The sequence below is a fragment of the Aspergillus bombycis genome (assembly GCF_001792695.1).
Source record: "Aspergillus bombycis strain NRRL26010 chromosome Unknown contig00024, whole genome shotgun sequence".
NCBI lineage: Eukaryota > Fungi > Ascomycota > Eurotiomycetes > Eurotiales > Aspergillaceae > Aspergillus > Aspergillus bombycis.
Window position 1 is genome coordinate 343,270 of NW_019170026.1, and position 21,004 is coordinate 364,273.

Consider the following 21,004-nt stretch of genomic DNA (forward strand, 5'->3'; position numbering starts at 1 on the left):
ATCCGCTCAATGACCTTTGGTATCATGGCGCCCTGCACGCAGGAGATATTTGCACACTGTTTGTAAATATTGATGAGTCTGGCCGCGTTGCGTAGTCGGCTATGGTCTGTGTTGGGAATGGAATTAGCTATTTACGAGATTATGGATACCTCACATCGCCAAGATGATGCTAGCTAAGACTTAAATTGGGCTTTCCCAGCTGTGTGGCATGCTTGAACAAAATTCTTTCATTTGCACCGGTTCCTCTTGTGCTCGTCTCCCAGGGAATCGTCCTACCTTGTTATCTTAACCTTTACAGAGGACGCTATACACACCCAATGGAAAGGCTATATAACGCAGCCTGCAAGACTTTTATTTTGCAGCATCCGACCTTGCATCAAGAATGTCTGGCTGCAACGCGAATAAACACTTACGATGGCATCTCTCTTTCGGGTATTCTGCTGTTCGGCGCAGCCTTGAACCGCGTCATGCTTGATTCCCGCGCACTTCACTCTCTGTACGGTCCGATGTATGGGGCGCTCCCCGCTCGGGAACAGCAAAGGTTTTGCTTCCACCATGTGAATGTAGTACTGAAAGGTCTGCTGTTGGTCTGCGTATCATCGTCCATTGCGCAGGTCACGATAGGCGGCAAGGAATGGACTGATCTCTACTACGACGCCTGGCCAGTGACTCTCTGGGAGACATCAACCTTCGCCGGCTACATAGTTGTTGCAGTCAGTCTACTGGACCTGATTTACGACACGAGTCTACGGCTCATCTACGTGGTCCACCACATGGGAGTGCTCCTTGCAGTGCAGGGTCTCGTTTTCCTCATTGTGAACGCACCAGTAGAACGGGCACAAGAATTGCGGTATCTGGGAAAGATGTCCGAAATCGGCATGTTCTGGGGTAAGTCAACAATACCTACTTGAAAAACAACACCCGACTTACTTGTACATGGGCCATGTATTGACATACTGGTAGTTCTGTTCTCGGGCATGCCGGGGTTCACATCGCACCTGACGCTTATACTCAGACGATGCTTTGCGCATGGGGATGTGAAGATGCGGAACCTTTACTACTACGCTTTCTGTGTAAATGTCTCGGTAACGTTAGTCGAAGTCATATCGATCTTTTGCCTCACATATGCAAATCGGAACAGGTTGCCTGTTGCCGCTTCGATCGGTATCTGTGCGCTTCAGGTTTTGTTCACCTACACTAAATCGAATAAGTGTCGGCGTATCTACGCTGTGTATGAAGAACAGGTAGCAGTGCTCAATAAGATCCGACTATGATTGCTACACAGATGGTTGGTTTAGCGTCTTTTTGTATGGATATCTTCCTTACAAGGTGGCTTAATAGCCCCTGCATGCGGGGTTATATTGACACCTTAAAAGCACAGCCCCTGTGCTAGGAGGTATTAGCCATGGCTAATCTGGGGGATGAAGATATCAATCAAAGTTGTATATGTAGCTAATTGCCATAATAGTTCCGGTTAATTGACATTTGTCTTTCATATAGTACAAAGAAACCAGCTTTCTACTGTATACAGCCTCCAACCCAGGTCTTTTATCTGTTTGTGGTTGTAGTCCATCTGGAGCAAGCAGTTTCCTCCACTGCCTCTGAGCATCCCAAACTAATCCCGTTTACGAGGCGGACTCACGGAGTTCTCCACAGAGAAAAGCTTTGAACGCTCGCAACTCACACTCAGCCTATCGTGCCTAATTCTTCGCCAACTTTCGCTTCGGTCCTGACAGGTATGACCTGACGAAAAACCGAAGAAAGAGGAAAGTCAACGGTATAAGATAGAGTGTGGTCAAGAGCAATGCAAACACTTGCCCGCTGTTGTCCAAACAGGGAACCAGTTGGGAATTGTCTGGGCCAAGGGATACGTTCGTCTGACTCTCATTTCCATGGGTTTCTTCGCGTTTGTTATCTATCGAACCCAAGGGGGGCCAGATAGACGCATCGTAGGAAATAAAGATGTAGGACCACGCGAAAATCGATCCGAGGATGAACTGAGCGATTTGCATCCCAGTAAGGATGCGCTTGAGAAAGCCAGGTACTGCAACCTTGAGTGTGGCAAGGGTGTAGTAGAAGTACTGGTTTTGAGTACAGATTAGCGGATCCTCGAGATAGCAACCTGGGATTGCTTGTCGCTTACCATGATTGTGTGGATCACTGAGTTCAAGAGAAGGCCGACAAGACCCGGTGGAGACACGTATCTCACACCTGCCCATGTGCATAACATGACACCTGCATGGTGATAAGTTTGCAAAAAGGAACTCTTCTTTCCTTTCAGAAGGAGAAGAATTGTATCGACAACCTCATAGAACTTTGACATATAGAACATCCACATGTAATAATCAATGCCGCGATCCCACAAGGAATCAAACTGCAATATTTCAGGATGGGTAATGTTAAAACTGTGGTCATTTAGACCCAGCTGCGAATGTGGTGCTTCCGATAGCCTTCCTTGGACAAAATAACCCAATTCTTCCTTCCTGTCGAATTTGCAAAGTACGTGTATAGCAGATGCGAGAGGTGGGTTACTCCGTTGATTCGTTAGGGTCGATTTGATTGTTTGATAAGTGGCCAGGGCCATCCATGCAGAGAAGAGCACCAGACCCACGTTATGGACAAGCACAAACTGATTAAATAGCGGACTACGGCTAAGGGGCCATGGACGGTTCTGTCGCTTTTTATTGATATGATTGAAGGTACAGACGATTAATGCGTAGAGGATGGCGATAAGCAGAGGTAGTCTCACATCGAGTGTACGATAGAACAGAGCCGGGTTTATGTTGATCGGCCTATCCCATGACAGTTCGGACCGCGACGCAGGGCTGCTAGGTAGGGGATGGGAATCGGAAGGAAGGTTGAAAATATGAGGATCAGGTAGCCCAAAGTACATGGGAAACATTGAATGCGCCATGTCAAAGAGAAGGTGGTAAGAAAGAAGTTAAAAAGAAGTGAGAGCCCCAGAGGACCAAAGAATACACCTGCACTTGAGCGTCTCGAGAGCTGGGGGATGGGAGCTTCAACGAGATATAGCACCAACTTCGTCCCAAGACAATCGCCATCCTGCAGATGTTTTAATATAAGTTATTCAGCATAGTACTTGTCAATGGTCGAAGGCTATGTGGGCGAAGAGATAATAGAATGTCGATCTTCCCTGCCTGAGACTGTCTGGTAATATTTGGTCATAGCTGAAAAATGCAACCTTGCATGGAATGTGTAAGCAGTACAGATCTTTTTCCGAAAAGGAATGCCAACCATATAACCTTGAAGCATGATCAACTCGAGTTGTGTGGGCTGGTTTTGACCTACCTGTACTCGGCCCGGCCGGGTTCGGGGTGGGGATATCGGGTCGAACCCCCTGCGTTAAAAAAGAACATCTTAAAGCATCGATTGAATTCCTAACCGATAACCGTAAGGTTTGCCCGGCATCTAGGGTGGACCACTGTACCTGTCAAAGGACGGGCATGTAGGGCAGCGTTCGTGTGATGATACCGAAGAAAGATGTATGTACATATATGGACATGCAAAAAGTGCCACGGAGTAACTCGGACAGGCCACAGGAAAGGTATTCCTCCGTATTTCCCCCATATACGTAGTCTCCGAGGGGATACATCCCCGCAAAATAATTGCGCGAAAGCAATTTTCTGCTTCAAGCGTCTAGCGAGTGCTACTATTACGGCATGTCTACATTGTCTGGAAGCAGTTGTAGCTTCAAAAGAGTACTACAAACCAAAGGAAAGGACCAATGACATTCCTTGTAAATTGATCAAGATATATTACACTTCTATTACTACTACCTACTACTAGTAGTACCTGGGTTGAAACCATCGCACTGCGAAAGAGGAAACTGCAGCCTCTCGAGGCTTATAGTCAAAATGGCTATGGCAAGTTAGGACCTTCCCTGAAGAACTCTTGCCGCAGGTTAACCACCTTGATTAACCCTAGAGTCTCTCACGAACCACTCGCAGCATCATCTTCCAACTCTCCCCGACCATCTCCAACTTTCAGATAAAGTAGCACCATACTCTCTATCTGTTAAGGTAAGCCAGACACTTCCCATCGTAAGTGGACAGGAATCTAAACTTATTCAGATGCATTACATCCAATACGGCATCGGCTGTTTTCTTTCCCTGCTCCTGACCGGAGCCAAAGGGCACGAAGACAAACTCTTCACAAGAGGTCCAGCATTCGCCGCTTATCCCTACCCAACATTCTTCATTGAATGCCCAGAAATCGGCGCTTCAGGTTCACGCATGGATATTGCACACGCATACGATGGTAGCGGATACTTCCCAGAGCTGAGGTGGCCCATCACCACGGCAGACACCCAGGAATACGTTCTGGTGTGCGAAGACCCCGACGAACCCCTGGCCGCACCAGTTATCCACGGGCTCTACTATGGAATTCCACCGGTGTTCATCGGTCTACACCGTTCCGATTTCGTTGAAGCAGACTCCAGGAACGATCCTTATCGTCTCCGCGGTGGGTTCAAATATGGAGCAAACAGCGGAGGAGGGGTCTATCTGGCGCCGCAACCAGCTCGAGGCAAGGGCCCTCATCGATATTTCTTTGAGCTCATCGCGCTTAACCATACTATCGATCAAAGCAAACTCAGCCCTATGGCGACTTTCGCTGAGATTTCCCGTCAGATCGAAGGCAAAGTTATCGGATGGGGCGAGTGGTATGGAATTGTCGAGAGGACTTGACAGGGAATGTATGAACAGCAGATGTTGGCGTAACGCTTTATGATTTGCTTGTGTAGTATGCACTACTCAAGGGGAAGTCAATGTATGTATCAATTAGCGCCGATTAGCGATCCCTTTTGACAATTCTGAAATAATTGCAAGGTCGTCAGACTTGTACAAATAGAATGAGCGGATGCTTAATTTGAAAGATCGCCGTCACGTATCATACAAGAGATCTCTTCCTGGAATTAGAATTTCATTAGATCCACAGAAAGACTCTGTATTGACAAGACAAACTTGTAGCCGAAGTCTGTCAGAAGGTGGCCATGTTATCTATCCGCAAAGTGTTTGGCGGAAAGTGATCGGAAAGGTATACGTTGATAGACTCGCCCGGGATGAAGATGTTGGTCGGTATCATTTTAGCTATGTACCTACTAGAGAAACGGTATTCCTTCTTCCAACGACGACGTGACCTCACTTCATTTAAGGTTACTTAGTATGCCCGACCAGCTTTTACTTGCGAGGTAACAAAGGACAGGGCAACAGGGTACAGCAATATAGTTCTGAGATTTCATCCCCTCCGCTCACTACCCCAATTTTGGGAAGAAAGTCGATGAAGGGAGACAATGTATAAATATGGCCAGGATTTCTCTTTCGTTAACTTCCACTGAACTGCAAACTAACAAGACTACGGAATCTTTATATCGCGCCAAATGAAGGCCTCTTACACCCTCTCTCTTCTCGCTTTCAGCTGTATCGCAGCAGTGGAAGCAGTTCCACAACTGCTACCATCACTAAACTCCACTTCATACTGGGACATACAACAGCCTTTGGATGGCCTTAGGCTCGAGGTGAGATTCTATAGTCGAGAAAGCGTTTGGTTCTAGAAGACTAGCGGTCTGGACCTGGACCAGTGTTTCGGTGTAGATACCTCCAAGAAGGAGCTGATCGCTGAGGATAAGTACGTGGCGTCGTCCTGGCCAGGTGAATCTGAGATGCTGATATATTTGATGTACAGTGGGAAAGCCCTGAGCAAGTGCGAGGAAGAGGGCGGGGCGTGCGCGGTATCTAGGCCAAAGGGGGCGGGTTATATACTAGACTGCGATTGTCCATCGTTTAAAGGCAGCATTGATCTGAGTGAGTACAGCTACGCTGTGTCTTATCATGAACTGTGTGCATGGATAATTAATAATCTTGCGTAGGGACTGTCCTCAAATTCCATGGCGATACTGGCGATGCTTCATGCTTCGGGCACAAAGGCGTGGATGGCTCGTTGGAGAGTATCAAATCAAAATTCAGCTCGTAGTTCACTCTGGCTGGGAGGCGCACTGTGGCTTGGTTTTGCATCAGGACGAGTCGAACGACTCGGATACATTCATTAAATACCAATAGTAACGAATCAATTTGAAACTTATCAAGATGTGGAAGCAAAAGACGGGCCTCTACCACAGGATCCCAGTGTTCGTCCACTTGTTCTTGTCCTGATGGGGTTCCTGTTCTTATTCCGGCCATAAGACTTTGCCATGTCCCAAAGACTCCATTTAATATCCCGCCACATGTCTTCTGCCCGCGCAGGTCCACTCTCTCTAAAGCTGGTGATACAGCTATTAATGAATTTGATAGGGTTCGTCATAAGGCATGCTTAAAGAATGCTTGATTTCATTATTGATAGGGATTATTACGCACGCTGTTCGCTGCTGCGTCCCAGAAGACATGCTCTATCGCCGGGTGCGCCGGTCGAATTCCCGAGTCAACTTAATCGCTGGACAACAGAGTCAAATATACATCCCAATGAAAGAAGGTGGAAACTTACAGGCAGGAAAAGCTTAAAGGCTTGGCGTATCTGCTCACGCACCGAGTCTTCCAAATTTGTGTTCACTCTTTAGACCGAAAATTCCCATAATCATGTTTTCTAGTCCCAATATATTAAACTGGATAAAAAACATCTAAGAAGATAGTCTCACTCAGCTGCACTCCACATAGATAGTTCGTAAGAACTAAGATAATATATTCATCAGGCACTGGGTCTGTGTTCTTCTGACGGTCGTATTTCATTTCCACAAGAGTCGGGGTGGAGGGGCAGCCGTTACTTGTCAGGGTTATCGGTACGTTAACTTGACTAGTAATGACAAAATCCTCCCCAAAAGAGTCTGAGGCTTGAAGAGCCCTGTGTTTAGGTGGCGCGCGTTCAGATCCCTCATATTACTGATAGTCGAAGCAATAGAGATACTCAGGAGACACGAAGCATTGATGAATTGTAGAACGGTGTCGCAGGGACTCAGTTTCATGAGCACTCTTGCCTCCTGGGTCTTTCCTGAGACAGCAAGCAGGTGAAACTCTCAACCGACGACTCAGTCTTGTCTCGGCTCACGAGTGCCCAAAAGAGGCATAGTGATGATCTATTCCTTTTGTGAGAAGGCCAAGTTGTTATGACAATCCTCACCGCCAGGCAAACTCATGGACCATCCGCAACCAGTGATTATGATAGGTCGAGATCGATGTAAATTGAGTAACGAGTTCTGTCAACCTCGTATAAGCTCAACAAACCCGACAGTGGAGACTACCCAGACAACCTTTACGAGAGTTCGATTGGTTCTGCTTCCTAACCGCAGCGACGCAGCCTCACACTTCTGTTCCAAGACATCTAATAATGTCCGAGATATACTAGTAATGTACCCAACATAGCTAACTTTAATTGGGCCTAACTGACCAGATTAAGTTCCATGCATTTGCATATTTGATTTTAATCCGAACTCCTTGTTAAAGGTATGTAATCATCTCGATTCAAGTGTCAGTGCCCTCAATAGTTAGTTATTAATTAAGTAAAGATAGTTAACTAACTAGTTACTACTAGTAGTACGTAGTAGTTAATAGCAGAGCGCTTCGCTCTCCACTACAAATGAGTTAGCAACCACATATCACGTGACGACAGAGATTGGCAACTACGCCCGGCCTAAGGCAGCCAGGCGACCAATGGGAAGGGCAGCACAGCCACAGGCTAGTTCCGGAACCTTGAAGGCAGATCCGGCACCCGGTTCGGTCGGAGCTAAAATCAGAACGGCGCTTGTCCGAATGCGGAGAGATTAACCTAGGAATTGTTTTCGACTCAATTCCCAATTGAGATTCTGGTCCGGTGGTTGTGTCCCCATTGTACCTGTTGAGGACCCAATTGACCATGAAAGGATGTAACCTTCACTGAGTTTTCGTCAACCGAGGTCGTGACAGGAACCAGGGGGGGAGTTGTTGAAGTTGTCCAGGTGGAAGAAGGAACCGGTGCGAATGACGATTCAATGGTGTTGTCAATAGTGGCTTACGAGATGGGGGAAGCGATCTCCTGTGATCGACACGTTCCCCTTTCTCAAGAATAATAATCCTACCAAATACGAGACGATCGGCGATGTTGTCGAGGTACTACTAGTACTGTGTAGAGACTCGAGTACTTCTGGGTACTTTCGTTGTGGGGAGTTTTTGGTAGCGATTGAAGTCTCACTCTGTACCGGTTAACCTGAAGCCAAGTGGGGGAACTCTCGTCTTCTGATCTCACAGTGGTGTCATCATAGACGGATTAGTGTTTTTTTTCTTCGCTCGTCTCAGTCTTCGATAGGATCTCGGCCCTTTTTGTCTCTCTCCGTACCGTATTCTTTTTTTTGTTTTGATTTTTTATTTGGATTTTTCCCGGGTGGTCTTGAACTCTGAGACATGCAAGGACGAATCATGATTGACTTTCACCTCGCATCTGATAGCTATTTATATGGACTTGCAGAGCATTGCCTTACCGCACACCACCTATCGCTTTTTCTCAACATCACTGGTATGCGTCTCCATGCATAACTGGGCTTAGTGCTGACGTCGCCCGCTGGAGGAGACGTGGAGGAGAATTTATCTGCCCGATAAGAGTACATACCTTACATACATTAGTACAAACAAATACTTAAGAGAAGCCAAGTCGCACCGGTGCATTGCCACTTGCTGCTGAATTTAGTGCACCCCGACCATGGGTACCACTTCAACGATTTAACTATACTAGTTCCTTCGTAGTTTCCTTCTAGTCGGTATTGAACTGCTATTTCTAGTGTCTTGATTCTTCTAAGGTCTAATCTGAGTGGTTTTCCACGAGGGAGATCCACCGTTCCTGTCAATGTGATTCGTTACATTACCTGTTCCTTGAATTGAACAAGAAAGAAAAAAAATTTTTTTCTTGTCTTGCATTTTTAGTTTCCAAGTTTCTGGCGGATCCGAAGCCGACGAACTAACGAACTTGGAAGGCTGACTGAGGTTCCATTATCAGGCCTGAAACCTCAAAAAGCCCTTGTTCGCTGTTAAGTCCAACCCTTTCCTCTTTTTCCCTTTTTCCTCCACATCCGGTTTTCTCTCCCTCCCATTGTTCTTAATTCACCTCTTTGGTCATATTTGCTTTTCTTGTGGCCTCCACCGACTCGACAAGGGGTTCCCGACCGTTTTCCAATTGATAAGAAGAAACTTGTCGTCTTTGCTGCCTATCAGTCCACCCGCCAAGCTACCAATCAGCTTCTCTCAAGAATCACCCGACTCATCTGTATACAACTTCATCCGACCTCAACAGTCACCATGAATCGTCTTTTGAAGCTTACCGTCTTCTCTTTAATCGCATCCTCTGCGATCGCGACCGGCACTCCGGAGCAGGTGGTGTCCGAGGCCAACACGGTGTCCGACAAGTCCGATTTCTACAGCGATCTCGAGAACATCGACATCCACAAGGCTCTTCACTTGTTCGAGAAGTTCCGTCATGGCGTCTTCCGCCGCGACGAAGAAGCTGTGGACGCTCTTAGTGCCGAGGATAGTTCGCTCGCCGCCCGTCTGAACCTGAAGAGGCAGAACAGCTCTTCCGCAGTCGAGCCCTCAGCCACTGTAGTACCATCCTCTCCTTCCAACACTGAAGCTCCCTCTTCCACCACGGAAGCTCCCTCCTCCCACACCACTGAAGCTCCCTCTCCTTCCTCTCCTTCTACTACAGAGGCTTCTTCTACTTCCTCGTCTGACTCGTCGACTTCCCAGGCGGAACCAACCACCTCAGCGGAGCCTACCACGGCCACGCCGACTCAGAAGACCACCGCTGAACCAACCACTACGGAACCTACCACTACCGAGAAGCCAACAGCTTCCCCCACGACCTCGGAGAAGACTACCGAAAAGCCCACCACTACTGAGAAACCCACCACCTCCGAGAAGCCAACTACCTCGGACAAGACCACCTCCGAGAAGACCACCGAGAAACCCACCACCACCAACCAACCCACCACCACCACCGACCAGACCACCAGCGAAAAGACCACCAGCGAAAAGACCACCTCAGAGCAGACCACTTCGGAGCAGACCACGACCTCGGAGTCCACCACCACCAGGGGCCCAACCACCATGCAAACCACCACATCCGCCCCGGAGCCCACAACCACCGAACAAACAACCAAGAACACAACCCCCTTCACCTCCACCTTCAAGAGCACCACCACGCTCCCCAACGGCGAGCGAAGCACCATCACCTCCATCACCGTCGTGCACCCCACCGAAACCGACATCGCCACCCCCACCAGCGCCGCCCCGGGCCTGCAAACCGATAACGCAGCCCCGACCACCGGTCTCACCCGCGAACTCCTCGTCATGGTCGGTGGTGCTGCTGTCGTCGCCATGGCCCTGTAATCGGGACACATGATGTTCCTGAAAATGTGACCTTGTTTGTTTGTTCTGCATTAATGGCGTTTATTTTTCTTTTTCTCTTCTGAAAATATTCGACTCTGTTATGGTGGTATTTTACGCCTTTCTGACGCCGGCTTACGATCCTTGCATACTTGGCGTCTTCCTTCCGAAATGTGTCTCTCCTTTGAAGTTGGGGGTCAGGGTTTGGTGTTACGAGCGTGGACATGTCTCTCCTTTATATGTGGTTCTGTCAAGCGTGTGCATATTTAGATCTTTGTTCTGTATTGCAGATATTGAGCAATTGAGGGTATTGGTAGATATGCTGGAGTGGTGTTTCTTGAAACTTGTAAATGACATGGTTGTTCTGGTACGTAGTGTGTATATATATATATATAAGCTTGATCGTAATGTCGACATAACTAAACAGACAGAGATAAATAACTTTGACTGAATTGGCTGCCCCTCCTGGCCCCGCCCCATCTATCACCCGCATTTCCCTTTCTTATTGGCTTGAACCAAATAACATGCAAGAAATCTAAGCCTGTGAAAGATAAGTAGGCTCGTGACCATGCCACCTCTCCTCTTCTGTCCAATACCGCACGATACTCTCCCAAGCCGGGATATCCCCGTCTCGCAACAAGACTGCCACATCCACGTTCAACGGACTATCGGGCTCTGGGTTCGTCAGGAGCTGCTGGATCTCGGTCAGGGTCGACGAGAGCGTGTACGCGGGAGTCCAGTGTTCCGTCGTGAGAAGCGTCAGGCAGATTTCGCCGGTGGTGAAGGAGATGTTGGGGTGGGAGATGCGGGTGTTGAAGCGGATTGTGGGCGGTGCGTTGGGGTAGTTTGGGGGTATCGTTATCGAGAGGGACCACAGGCCACCTGGATTATATGGTTATTAGTCGAGATTCTTGGAACGGTGAAGCGGGGAGGGCCGGCTGGGTAATTGGTACCTTCGTACGGTGTTCCCTTCACACCCTTGAGAACTGCCTCCCAGTGGAGGAGGTCATCGCTGTCAATGGGGCCGAGGTGGAGGAGCGCTTCGTTTGGATTATTGGTGTAGTCTTTCAGTTCGCGCAGGAGGCGTTTCGTGGTGGTGGGTGGCGCCATGGGGGGGGGGGGGTTTATGTGGAATGTGGATCGCGAATTTGTCGCGCTGAGATGCTTGTTTATTATGCGAATAATCGCAGTAACTGGAATGTGAGATTTAATTGAATATGCTTTGGCGTTGCTGTTGTCCGCAGGTACTTGGAGGATTAAAAAGCAAGGGAGTAAACCTCACGGGCAAACTTAGTGGTTACTCACCGCGACGTGAGTTGCGCCGAGGCTTAACACCCGGCCCGTGGGTCTCTCTTCCCCATGTAATTCTGCGATCGTCCGCTCCGCATGAATGCGCTTGGCGACCCAGCCTATCCGACCCCTAAAAATTCCGTCGATCCTTGATTCATGTGAATGTCACAACATATTTAAGCTACATATACATAAGACCCCTTTGTATTGCACTATGCGACGGTCTCGAGCATCTAAGCAGACTGAGAAAGTCTTGCAGGCGCTTTCGCCCCCTGCGCGCCGGCAAACGCGCAGTTCAAATCTACATGCCCTGCGCAGCTTTGCATATAACGGAAGCTCTAATGGCCATGTTGAGCCTAAGTTACCTGCAAGTGATGATGAAACATCATCTCTCTCGTCTCTTGACACAGTGGACATTGAAGATATCATGGAACCTCCGGCGAAGCGGCGGAAAAGCAAAGTAGACCCTGCGCCACCGCGGAAAGCCAACCCTCGAGCTTCAACAAGGGTTCCAGAGAAGACGATTGAAAAAGCTGTCAAGACTGAGCCTGTAGCACAGAAGGCACGCCGCCTTCCTGCACGAAAAATCAAAGAAGAGGACGGTTCTTTCAAAGTAGAGCCACCCTCCAATTGGGACACGATATACGCCACTGTCAAAAAGATGCGCGAGGCTAACCCGACTGCTCCGGTGGATACCATGGGATGTGCCGAGTTATATTGGCGTGCATCATCTCCGCGAGACCGACGGTTTCAGACTCTCGTTGCGCTGATGCTGTCTTCCCAAACGAAGGACACCGTCACGGCTGTGGCAATGCAGCGATTGCACACCGAACTTGGGGATGGCAAAGCTCCTCTGATAGAGCCTGGTGTAATCAAAGAAGAGCTAGACGAGGACACGTTCAAGTTGGAAAAGCCTCTCAGAGACAGTACCTTGAATCTTGAGAATATTTTGGCTGTTTCCCCCGAGAAGCTGAACGAATTAATCGGTAAGGTGGGCTTCCATAACAACAAGACCAAATATATCAAGGCCGCAGCTATCATTCTTCGCGACCAGTACCAAGGAGACATTCCACCCACTGCCGAGGAGCTGATGAAGCTCCCCGGAGTGGGCCCGAAGATGGCATATCTCTGTATGAGCGCTGCTTGGGGAAAGCATGAAGGTATTGGAGTTGACGTCCACGTCCATCGTATCACGAACCTCTGGGGATGGAACAAGACAAAAACACCCGAGGAGACCCGCAAGGCACTGGAATCATGGCTGCCAAAGGATAAATGGCACGAGATTAACAAGCTGCTTGTCGGGCTGGGACAGACGGTCTGCTTACCAGTAGGCAGGAAATGCGGGGATTGTGACCTCGCGGGGACGAAATTATGCAAAAGCGAGATCAGAGGCCTTGTATCTAGCAGGAAGGTCAATGCTAAGGAGGAGAATGTTGAAGGCGGAGTGGAAGTAAAAATTGAGGGGGAGTGAGTAGAGTGCCCCAGGCACGAGGTTCTGGTTCCAACTTGATTTCCCTGCTGGGAACTACCGACATCCAATTGACTTTTGTTACATGCACAAATATTTCTCGTCTAGTCTCTTCTACTACTCCTCATCCTCCCAGTAGTCATCCTTGCTACTAATCCTACTTTGTCTTCCTTTCTGATGCTCCAGCCAGCCCACCTACCTATCTATCGAGTGTCTTATCGCAATCCATGATCAAATTCATAAATCATTAAGCGACTCTTACAACGCGCTCCCTACGACGCGGTTCTCTGCCGATATCCTCATTCACTACGTGTAAGGCCCCTTCATCGCTATTCACTGTCAAATGCTCGTCCTCATAATCCCCTGGCAACCTGCTGACTGTTGTGCTGTCAAAACAATCACAACAGGCCCGGAATGGATACCTTGGATCCCGATGAACAGGCCTTTTGGCAATTATACAATGAACTGAACCCTCCAACTTCTTCTATGGAGAGCCTCGGCGGCTCGGAATCTCCGTCAACCGATGCAGGTTCCTTGTTTGCCCCCTCTGACATGGAGGTGGCCATGGGCTTCTCACTCCAGCCGGGTGCATCATTTCTCAGTCTGCCAGAAACTGTCAAGATCAAGATTCTAGAGTATGCTGGACTACTACGCCCTTGTCTGATTGATATCACTAGCGAGTGTGTCCGATGGAACCACACGCTTCAACCGCTTTGTAGTCGCAGCTCCATGCGTGAGACTAAGGGGTCATGGACTGCCTTTGTTGACAAGGGCTGTACTCACCCTCGGCTACCCACTGCATTGTTCCAGGCCTCTCGTGCTGTCCGCGATGAAATTGGTTCTATATTTTTTGGCTTCAACAGATTCAGCGCTATGCTCTACAGGAGGGCAGACTTTTGCAAGTTCCGTGAAGCGACACTTTGGGGTATGGAACACTTGAAATATCTACATATTGATCTGGGTCCTAGTGATAGGCGCTTTCTCAAGCTATATGGGGGGATCCATCGCACAATCATGAAAATGTGGGTTGCTTTTTGTGACTTGGCTGCGTCGAGGATGCCTTCTCTCACATACTTCAGCCTGAAGTGTAGGGTCAAAGATTTGGAGGTTGCGCATAAGTTGATGTGTGCAATGGACCATTTCCCTTCTTTGGCGCAATGTGCTATTCACTTCAATCAGTACCAGGAGAACGATGTTCGAGCTGTGATCAAGCGATGCTGCTGGAGGCTGACCAACAGCCTTGGAGATAGACCTCCGTTTGGATTTCTGCGACTTCCAAAAGAGGTCCAACTTCTTATACTCGAGCAACTTCTGATCAACCGCCCTGATCCTTATATCATGGCTTCAGAGTGTCCAAAAGGCCTCGTAACTTTGCAAGACCGCAGACGCCAACGACCGACCATTTATCCCCTCACTTGTTGCGGTACTTGCTCACCTTTGCGAGCGATGTGCTTTTGCTATGCTCGCCAAACGGCGTTCTCCACCACCTGTTCTTGTTTCTCCTCACCCACGCCCTATTTCCTAGTCAGCCGAGGTTTCTATGAGGATTGCCGTCGTGTGTTCTTCTCGAAGAACAACTTTGCATTCACGGATGAAGACCCTGAGCTCATAATGAGACTTTTGCACTATATCCCTACATCGTCCTCCATGCAGATCAGGCACATGACGTTCAAGTTTCCTCTGACCTTTCGAAGCCCTGCCAGGACTGCTCACAGGGTGGAGGACGCAGCATTGTTGTCTTGGTCAGTGTTGCGCCGCTTCATCCGTGAACACTTTGATATTCCTCGCCTGTCTCTCACAATCATCGACCTTGGCACGAAGAACTATGGCAATGGAGCAACTGCAGGTAGGAACAAATACCTGCGCAAACTTCTCAGAGCATTTGTGGACCTACGTGGTCTCCAAGACTTTCGTGTGTATTTAGCAGATGAGCGTTCATATGAAAGGGACGCGGAGCGTGCTGTGCTGGGTTTTGTGTGTCATGGAAGATCCAAACCCAGCCACATGCCGTTTATTGGCCAAAAGCACCTGAACACATAAACCGCCAGTTTGGAGCAAATCAACCTCGGGCTGGTATTATCTACCCCTGGATTATCCCGCATCATTCGCCTATTCTTCAGTTCTCATCTTCCAACGCTTGGTAATGAGACTAACATAACATTCCTTAATATTCCTCTTGCGCGCTTGGCGCCTGAGGCGCAAACCTCCTTGCACAGAATACACATGTTTGTACAGGTCCTCCAAGTTCAAGAAATCCACTGATGCCCATTTGTTCACCAATAAGGCGCCCCGAGAAGACTCAACGACTTACTCCAATATCCGGAGACGCAGCTGTCTACCGTCTACCCTAAGAAAGTATTGAGGATGTGCTTGTGAATATCTTGTTTCTTCTCTAGCCCTCAGTCTATTTGTTATCTTCTTTTTTCGCCTACAATTGTATTTTTTCAAAGTTAGTTAATGAGTTTTGTTTCCGTTCCACATTGGTGTAAATCCTTCCCATAGAGGCCGTTAGATCCAGTATTTATCATGGTTCTGGTGCGTTGTTCAAAGAAGTACTGAGCCCATGTACAGTATCGCCACGTTTATCTCAATCTCATCAATCGTACATAAAGGACTTAATATCCTCAAATACCACTCGCCAATTGAATCCATCTTTGCAAGAATTATTGATCAACCAAATATCTAGACAACGTTGCAAATACATGACTAAGCCGGTCAAATTATGAAATCATTAACGAAATCCCCGCGGACATAAAACCCCACCAGCTCGCTCTTAATTCCGAACACAACAAACCAACGTCCGAATGCTCTACACAACGATATCCCAAACCCTATACAATATAACATTCTCATCACAGAAACAAACAATCCATGATCTTCATCGACACAAAACTAATGTTTATATAAGTGCCAACCAAACCTATACCTCATGGCTCCAATACCAATCCCCATACCCCTCTTCGCCCAAACCCAGCAACAGCTCCTCCTCCAAGAACACGAAGCCGAGGTCTCGTCCTCCACACTCGCGAGCACCGCCGCATCCGTCTCACCCTCTACCAGACGAACCCTCCAAGCAACAGGCTATGCGCTAACGGGGATTGTCCTCTCGCAATGCCGGACCGGCCTCGGCGGCCGCGTCGTGGGCGAGTTCGGCGCCGATTCGGCTGTTTCCGCAAAGAATACAGACAACGATGGGAAGGACGGAGAACCTCAGTTCGGTGCGCATGGGATCCGCGTGGGTGATGTGGTCCGGGTGAATGAGATCGGGAGCTCGACGAAGAAAGTCGGCAAGGACAAAGCGAGCAAAGATGGAAAGTCTACGGGTGCAGGGCCACCCAAGGGCCCGGAGGGCGTTGTTACTCGGGTTGGGGAGCGGAGCATCTCGGTTGCGTTTGGTCAACGGGGCGGCGGGGGACGATCCAAGGAAGACGACGAGGCGATTGAGGAGCTATGGGGGAAGAAGCTCTGGCTGATAAAGCTTGCGAACGATGTGACGTATCGACGGATGAACCAGACGATGGAAAAGATGGGGAAGATGACTGAGTCCGATCACACACATTTTATGCGGGTTGCGTTTGGACATACGACGCCGCTGCTGCCGGATTATGAGGCTATGGGCGCTGTTGAATTTAACGATCCGACGTTGAACGACTCGCAGAAGGAGGCTATTCGGTTTGCGCTGGCGTCGCGGGATATTGCGCTCATTCATGGTCCGCCGGGTACGGGGAAGACGCATACCTTGATTGAGCTTATCTTGCAGATGGTACAGCGGAAATTACGGGTGCTTGTTTGCGGGCCGTCGAATATCTCGGTCGATAATATTGTCGAGAGACTTGCGCCGAAGAAAGTGCCTGTTGTACGTATTGGGCATCCGGCGCGTTTATTGCCTTCTGTACTGGAGCATTCTTTGGAGGTTCTGACGCACACGTCGGAGGCTGCTTCTATTGTGAGGGATGTTCGGAAGGAGATTGATGAAAAGCAAGCTAGTATTCGGAAGACTAGGTTTGGGAGGGAGAAGCGGGCTATTTACCAGGACCTGAAAGAGTTACGTCGGGAATTTAGGGAGCGGGAGTCTAAATGCGTGGACAATCTGGTTAGAGAGAGCAACGTGGTTCTTGCGACCCTACATGGGGCAGGTGGCCATCAACTGAAGAACCAGAAGTTCGACGTTGTGATTATTGACGAGGCCAGTCAAGCTTTGGAAGCGCAATGCTGGATTTCGCTGCTATCTGCATCTAAGGTTGTTCTGGCTGGTGATCATCTACAACTGCCTCCAACTGTTAAGTCCGCCGTTCAGAAGTCTAAAGATGCAAAGACAGCGAAGGCGGACACTGTCAACGATGGTGATCAGGGAGTGGTTGGGAAGGTATCTCTTGAAACGACCATGTTCGATCGACTGCTTTCGATCCATGGTGAAGGCATCAAAAGAATGCTAACGACACAGTATCGAATGCACGAAACCATCATGCGGTTTCCGTCAGATGAGCTGTACGAGTCTAAATTGATGGCTGGCGAGGCGGTAAAGGCTCGTCTTCTAAAAGACCTACCGTACGAGGTAGATCAGACCGACGATACAAAAGAGCCGTTGGTATTCTGGGACACTCAGGGAGGCGACTTCCCTGAGAAGACTGAAGATAAGGAGGTCGGGCAAAAAGAGGCCCTTCTTGGTGAAAGTAAGAGCAATGAAATGGAGGCAATGGTTGTTGCGAGGCACGTAGACAACCTGGTACAGTCCGGGTTGAAACCGGAGGACATCGCTGTCATCACCCCTTATAACGGTCAGCTGGCTATATTGTCGCAGATGCTACGGGAGAAGTATCCGGGTATCGAGTTGGGCAGCGTGGATGGATTCCAAGGTCGCGAGAAAGAGGCTGTTGTCGTCAGCCTAGTGCGAAGTAACAGTGAGAATGAAGTTGGGTTTTTGGGAGAGAAGCGACGCCTGAACGGTATGTCTGTCCCCATTGCTGCTGAGCACGTGTGCTGATTTAACCTACTAGTTGCCATGACGCGCCCTAAACGACATCTTTGCGTCTGTGGTGATTCGGAGACCATCAGCAAGTGAGTCCCTTGTCTTAACTACAACATCCCCTTAGCCCTCTACGAGTTCCCCTCGTGTTCCTTAAGTAGATCTTGCTAACCTAGCCTTCTATCATAGAGGCAGCGGGTTCCTCAGGCGGTGGATGGCATTCTTGGAAGAGAACGCCGACTTGCGCTACCCAGATGCCGGAGAATTGCTCTGAAAGAACAATCTGCTCCATACCTCAGCTTCGTCTCCACCCCAGGCAACGCACGATATCCCTCAACAGTGGAGAAGGTGACCAGTAGGGCTACCCAACATAGTTCGACACCATGCAAAACCCTGGAGTAGGTTCACACTTAATCGGGTTTACGCCATACTTTTGGAGGCGCGGAAATTGCGAGCAGCGTCGCGGCCATTCTGGCGCCCCCACCCTACGTTACATCAACTCCTTTGTTGATGATAATGGAAAGTAACCCCGTGGGCCAAGTCTGCGTGGGTTTCTGCAGCAATTCATGAAAGGGACTAAGCCTCCTGGACTTTCCCCTATCTGGTTACGCCAAAGGACAGGCCCAAATCCGCCAGCATCCTCTGCAAGCTCTCATCCTCGTGGGAATGCGTGGGAAACATCCATCCACCCATATTCACCAGGTCAATACAGAGCCACGAGCAATCACAAGCAACCCATAATGAACCAGTTGAAGGATCTCACATGTCAATACCAATTCCGAGAGATCCTTCCCGGGAACGTAATCGGAGAAAATAGAGGATAGATGCACGATACCCCACGGGTAGAACCGTAGAACCTGATAACAATCAATCCATAGATGCCTCTATACCACCGAGACCATGACCTCGGCTGTATATAAATGATCTTCCCATAAATCAAGAAAGGCCAATATAACCTCTCCAAACCCCAAACCCAGAGCAAAAACCAACCCAACACAATACCAAAACCCCCGCATCCCAAAAAGCCCACGTACCAAACCTCCCATGCTAGTGAGGGGGAACGCATCTAGGCCTGCCACGTCAACGCTGACTGCGATCTTGCATGGAGCCTAAATCCCTAGTCGGCTTGGCTTTTACCCCTACTAGCCCCCAAATCCTTTGACAGAGGATGCGCACTAGAAGCCATCACCCTCACACGGCAAGATCCCAACCACTACTACGATATCATCTCGCTGTCTAAATCTAGCACGATAACATTCTTCACTAACCGAGCATGTGCCGGATAGATCATCAGGGGTAAACCACCAACGGATTAGAATTCCAAATACCGTGCAAATCCGTCCCGCCGCCCCTCTTAGCTTGTCAACGGAGACGTCGCTCCCTACTGGACTGGACCAGACTAGTCTAGGGCCCGTTCGCGATCGGCGCTGACATTTGCCGCTAAGCGTCGGGATTCTGATACAGTCCGTCGCTCCGGTTATCTGCGCGGGCACGGGCGTATCGGTTTGAGGGCTTTGATTTGTTCGTGCCGGGGTGGTTATCGTGGTGCTAGATACTTTTGGGAGATGGTTGTTGCCGAGATGGCTGTTTATTTGTTGTTTTTGTGGGTTTGCGGGTGCTCTGATGGTGTGATTTTAGGAATTTCGGGCGGCTATGGGGTTGGATTTGAACTTTGCAGGTGTGAAGAGAGCGGATTGGGGAGGGATGGACATAGCTGGGGGAAGCATATAAATAGAAGAAAAGGCTGGTGGGCGTTTCAGGTGGGTTACTGGTGGTGTCTGGGGAGTTTGGGTTCGGGGATGTAGCTTGTTTGGGGTATGATCTTTCTTTTCCGAGCTGTGGGAGCTGGGCGTAGGGAGTATGGATGTTGGATTGAGGTCGAGGTGTGTTGTACATGGTATCAATTCCGCCGTGTGTCAACGTAAGTGTCGGCGGAGTGTATATATATATGCATCCTTGCGACGACAGGGTGATACGGCATTCTCTACCTTCTCAGATCGGACAAGGCGTCCAATGAGATCCCATCGATTTTCCCAGGATTATGCAGGTCTACCCGATCATCTTCTCGAAGAGCGAACGGGACGAGCGACGTCCCGGAGGAATCGTGTCCTGGATGGACGGTGGAGAAAACCTGTAAGGGGAGCCACTTGGTGCGTCTCAGCTTTTGGCGGGTTCCACTCGTCCCATGCATGTCCAGCGCATCGTTGCATAACAAGGCCGGGTTAGAGAATTCTGACGTCTGCGAAGTATTTTCTTATTTTCTTATTTTCGTTTCCGGTGTTTCTGTTCTTGGAGGCTGGTCGCTGGTGAAACGCTATTGTTTGGGAACGTCGGACGGAAAAAAGTAAACATAAGAGATTAAGCCAGGTGGCACAAGGCGCCGAGTCTTGATCTCTGGGTGTGCTATTTCCGGAACGAAGTGATCCGTAATCTTAACGACTTACCTTTTTTTTTCCTTCGTGGAATATGAGTCGTATCATTGAGAAGAGAACCGTGCAAGTGACATCATATGCAGGCTGCACTCGATTCTCTCTCCACCTCGTTCACCGGTCTGCATGGCATGATTGTGATCCCTCTCCAATTGGTCCATGTCGCGTTTCAGATTCACTCCGAGGGGTAAGAGCCTGTTTTAGGCCTCCCGTTTTCCCAACCGTTAATAGTGGAGGGCATTGTGGTCATTGTCCCCTCTTTCTGGCGGAAAAGGTCGATATGAGATCGTTAGTGGGGAGTATTCGGATGCGCTGGCCGAGAAGCGATACCCGTTGTTGCGTATAGATTAACCCGGAGCAGATAGATTGCAGACCCAGAAGTTCGTCACGGATATCGTTCCTTTCGTTCCTGGTCCGGGGAGTATGCGCCGTGTTCATCGGCAACGTCTCGGGGAGAAAAATGAAAATTCGAAAACCGGCTGGAATAGCGGTG

General features: G+C 49.1%; 8 protein-coding genes across 8 annotated transcripts; 6 read left to right on the forward strand and 2 right to left on the reverse strand.

The window, feature by feature from the left end:
- Positions 1–317: 317 nt before the first annotated feature.
- Positions 318–1,274, forward strand: ABOM_003877 (uncharacterized protein; the record flags this gene model as incomplete). The annotated part of the gene is made up of 3 exons (XM_022531007.1): positions 318–888; positions 964–1,090; positions 1,142–1,274. The coding sequence occupies 3 exons, from the start codon at positions 318–320 to the stop codon at positions 1,272–1,274; spliced, it is 831 nt and encodes a 276-aa protein (XP_022391034.1).
- Positions 1,275–1,700: 426 nt separating this feature from the next.
- ABOM_003878 (elongation of very long chain fatty acids protein) lies at positions 1,701–2,914 on the reverse strand (the record flags this gene model as incomplete). Its single annotated transcript, XM_022531008.1, has 2 exons — positions 1,701–2,081; positions 2,144–2,914. The coding sequence occupies 2 exons, from the start codon at positions 2,912–2,914 to the stop codon at positions 1,701–1,703; spliced, it is 1,152 nt and encodes a 383-aa protein (XP_022391039.1).
- Positions 2,915–3,875: 961 nt separating this feature from the next.
- ABOM_003879 (YbhB/YbcL family Raf kinase inhibitor-like protein) lies at positions 3,876–4,706 on the forward strand (the record flags this gene model as incomplete). Its single annotated transcript, XM_022531009.1, has 3 exons — positions 3,876–3,888; positions 3,946–4,040; positions 4,092–4,706. 3 exons carry the CDS (start codon positions 3,876–3,878, stop codon positions 4,704–4,706), a joined length of 723 nt encoding a protein of 240 aa, XP_022391038.1.
- Positions 4,707–9,272: 4,566 nt separating this feature from the next.
- Positions 9,273–10,361, forward strand: ABOM_003880 (putative GPI anchored cell wall protein (Dan4); the record flags this gene model as incomplete). Its single annotated transcript, XM_022531010.1, has 1 exon — positions 9,273–10,361. The coding sequence occupies one exon, from the start codon at positions 9,273–9,275 to the stop codon at positions 10,359–10,361; it is 1,089 nt and encodes a 362-aa protein (XP_022390979.1).
- Positions 10,362–10,893: 532 nt separating this feature from the next.
- Positions 10,894–11,468, reverse strand: pex4 (putative ubiquitin conjugating enzyme (UbcJ); the record flags this gene model as incomplete). The annotated part of the gene is made up of 2 exons (XM_022531011.1): positions 10,894–11,240; positions 11,312–11,468. The coding sequence occupies 2 exons, from the start codon at positions 11,466–11,468 to the stop codon at positions 10,894–10,896; spliced, it is 504 nt and encodes a 167-aa protein (XP_022390980.1).
- Positions 11,469–11,862: 394 nt separating this feature from the next.
- ABOM_003882 (endonuclease III domain-containing protein) lies at positions 11,863–13,119 on the forward strand (the record flags this gene model as incomplete). Its single annotated transcript, XM_022531012.1, has 1 exon — positions 11,863–13,119. One exon carries the CDS (start codon positions 11,863–11,865, stop codon positions 13,117–13,119), a length of 1,257 nt encoding a protein of 418 aa, XP_022390977.1.
- A 411-nt stretch (positions 13,120–13,530) lies between these two features.
- Positions 13,531–15,156, forward strand: ABOM_003883 (uncharacterized protein; the record flags this gene model as incomplete). Its single annotated transcript, XM_022531013.1, has 1 exon — positions 13,531–15,156. One exon carries the CDS (start codon positions 13,531–13,533, stop codon positions 15,154–15,156), a length of 1,626 nt encoding a protein of 541 aa, XP_022390978.1.
- Positions 15,157–16,045: 889 nt separating this feature from the next.
- Positions 16,046–18,356, forward strand: ABOM_003884 (putative DNA helicase; the record flags this gene model as incomplete). The annotated part of the gene is made up of 3 exons (XM_022531014.1): positions 16,046–18,062; positions 18,114–18,174; positions 18,272–18,356. The coding sequence occupies 3 exons, from the start codon at positions 16,046–16,048 to the stop codon at positions 18,354–18,356; spliced, it is 2,163 nt and encodes a 720-aa protein (XP_022390976.1).
- Between the last annotated feature and the right edge of the window lie 2,648 nt (positions 18,357–21,004).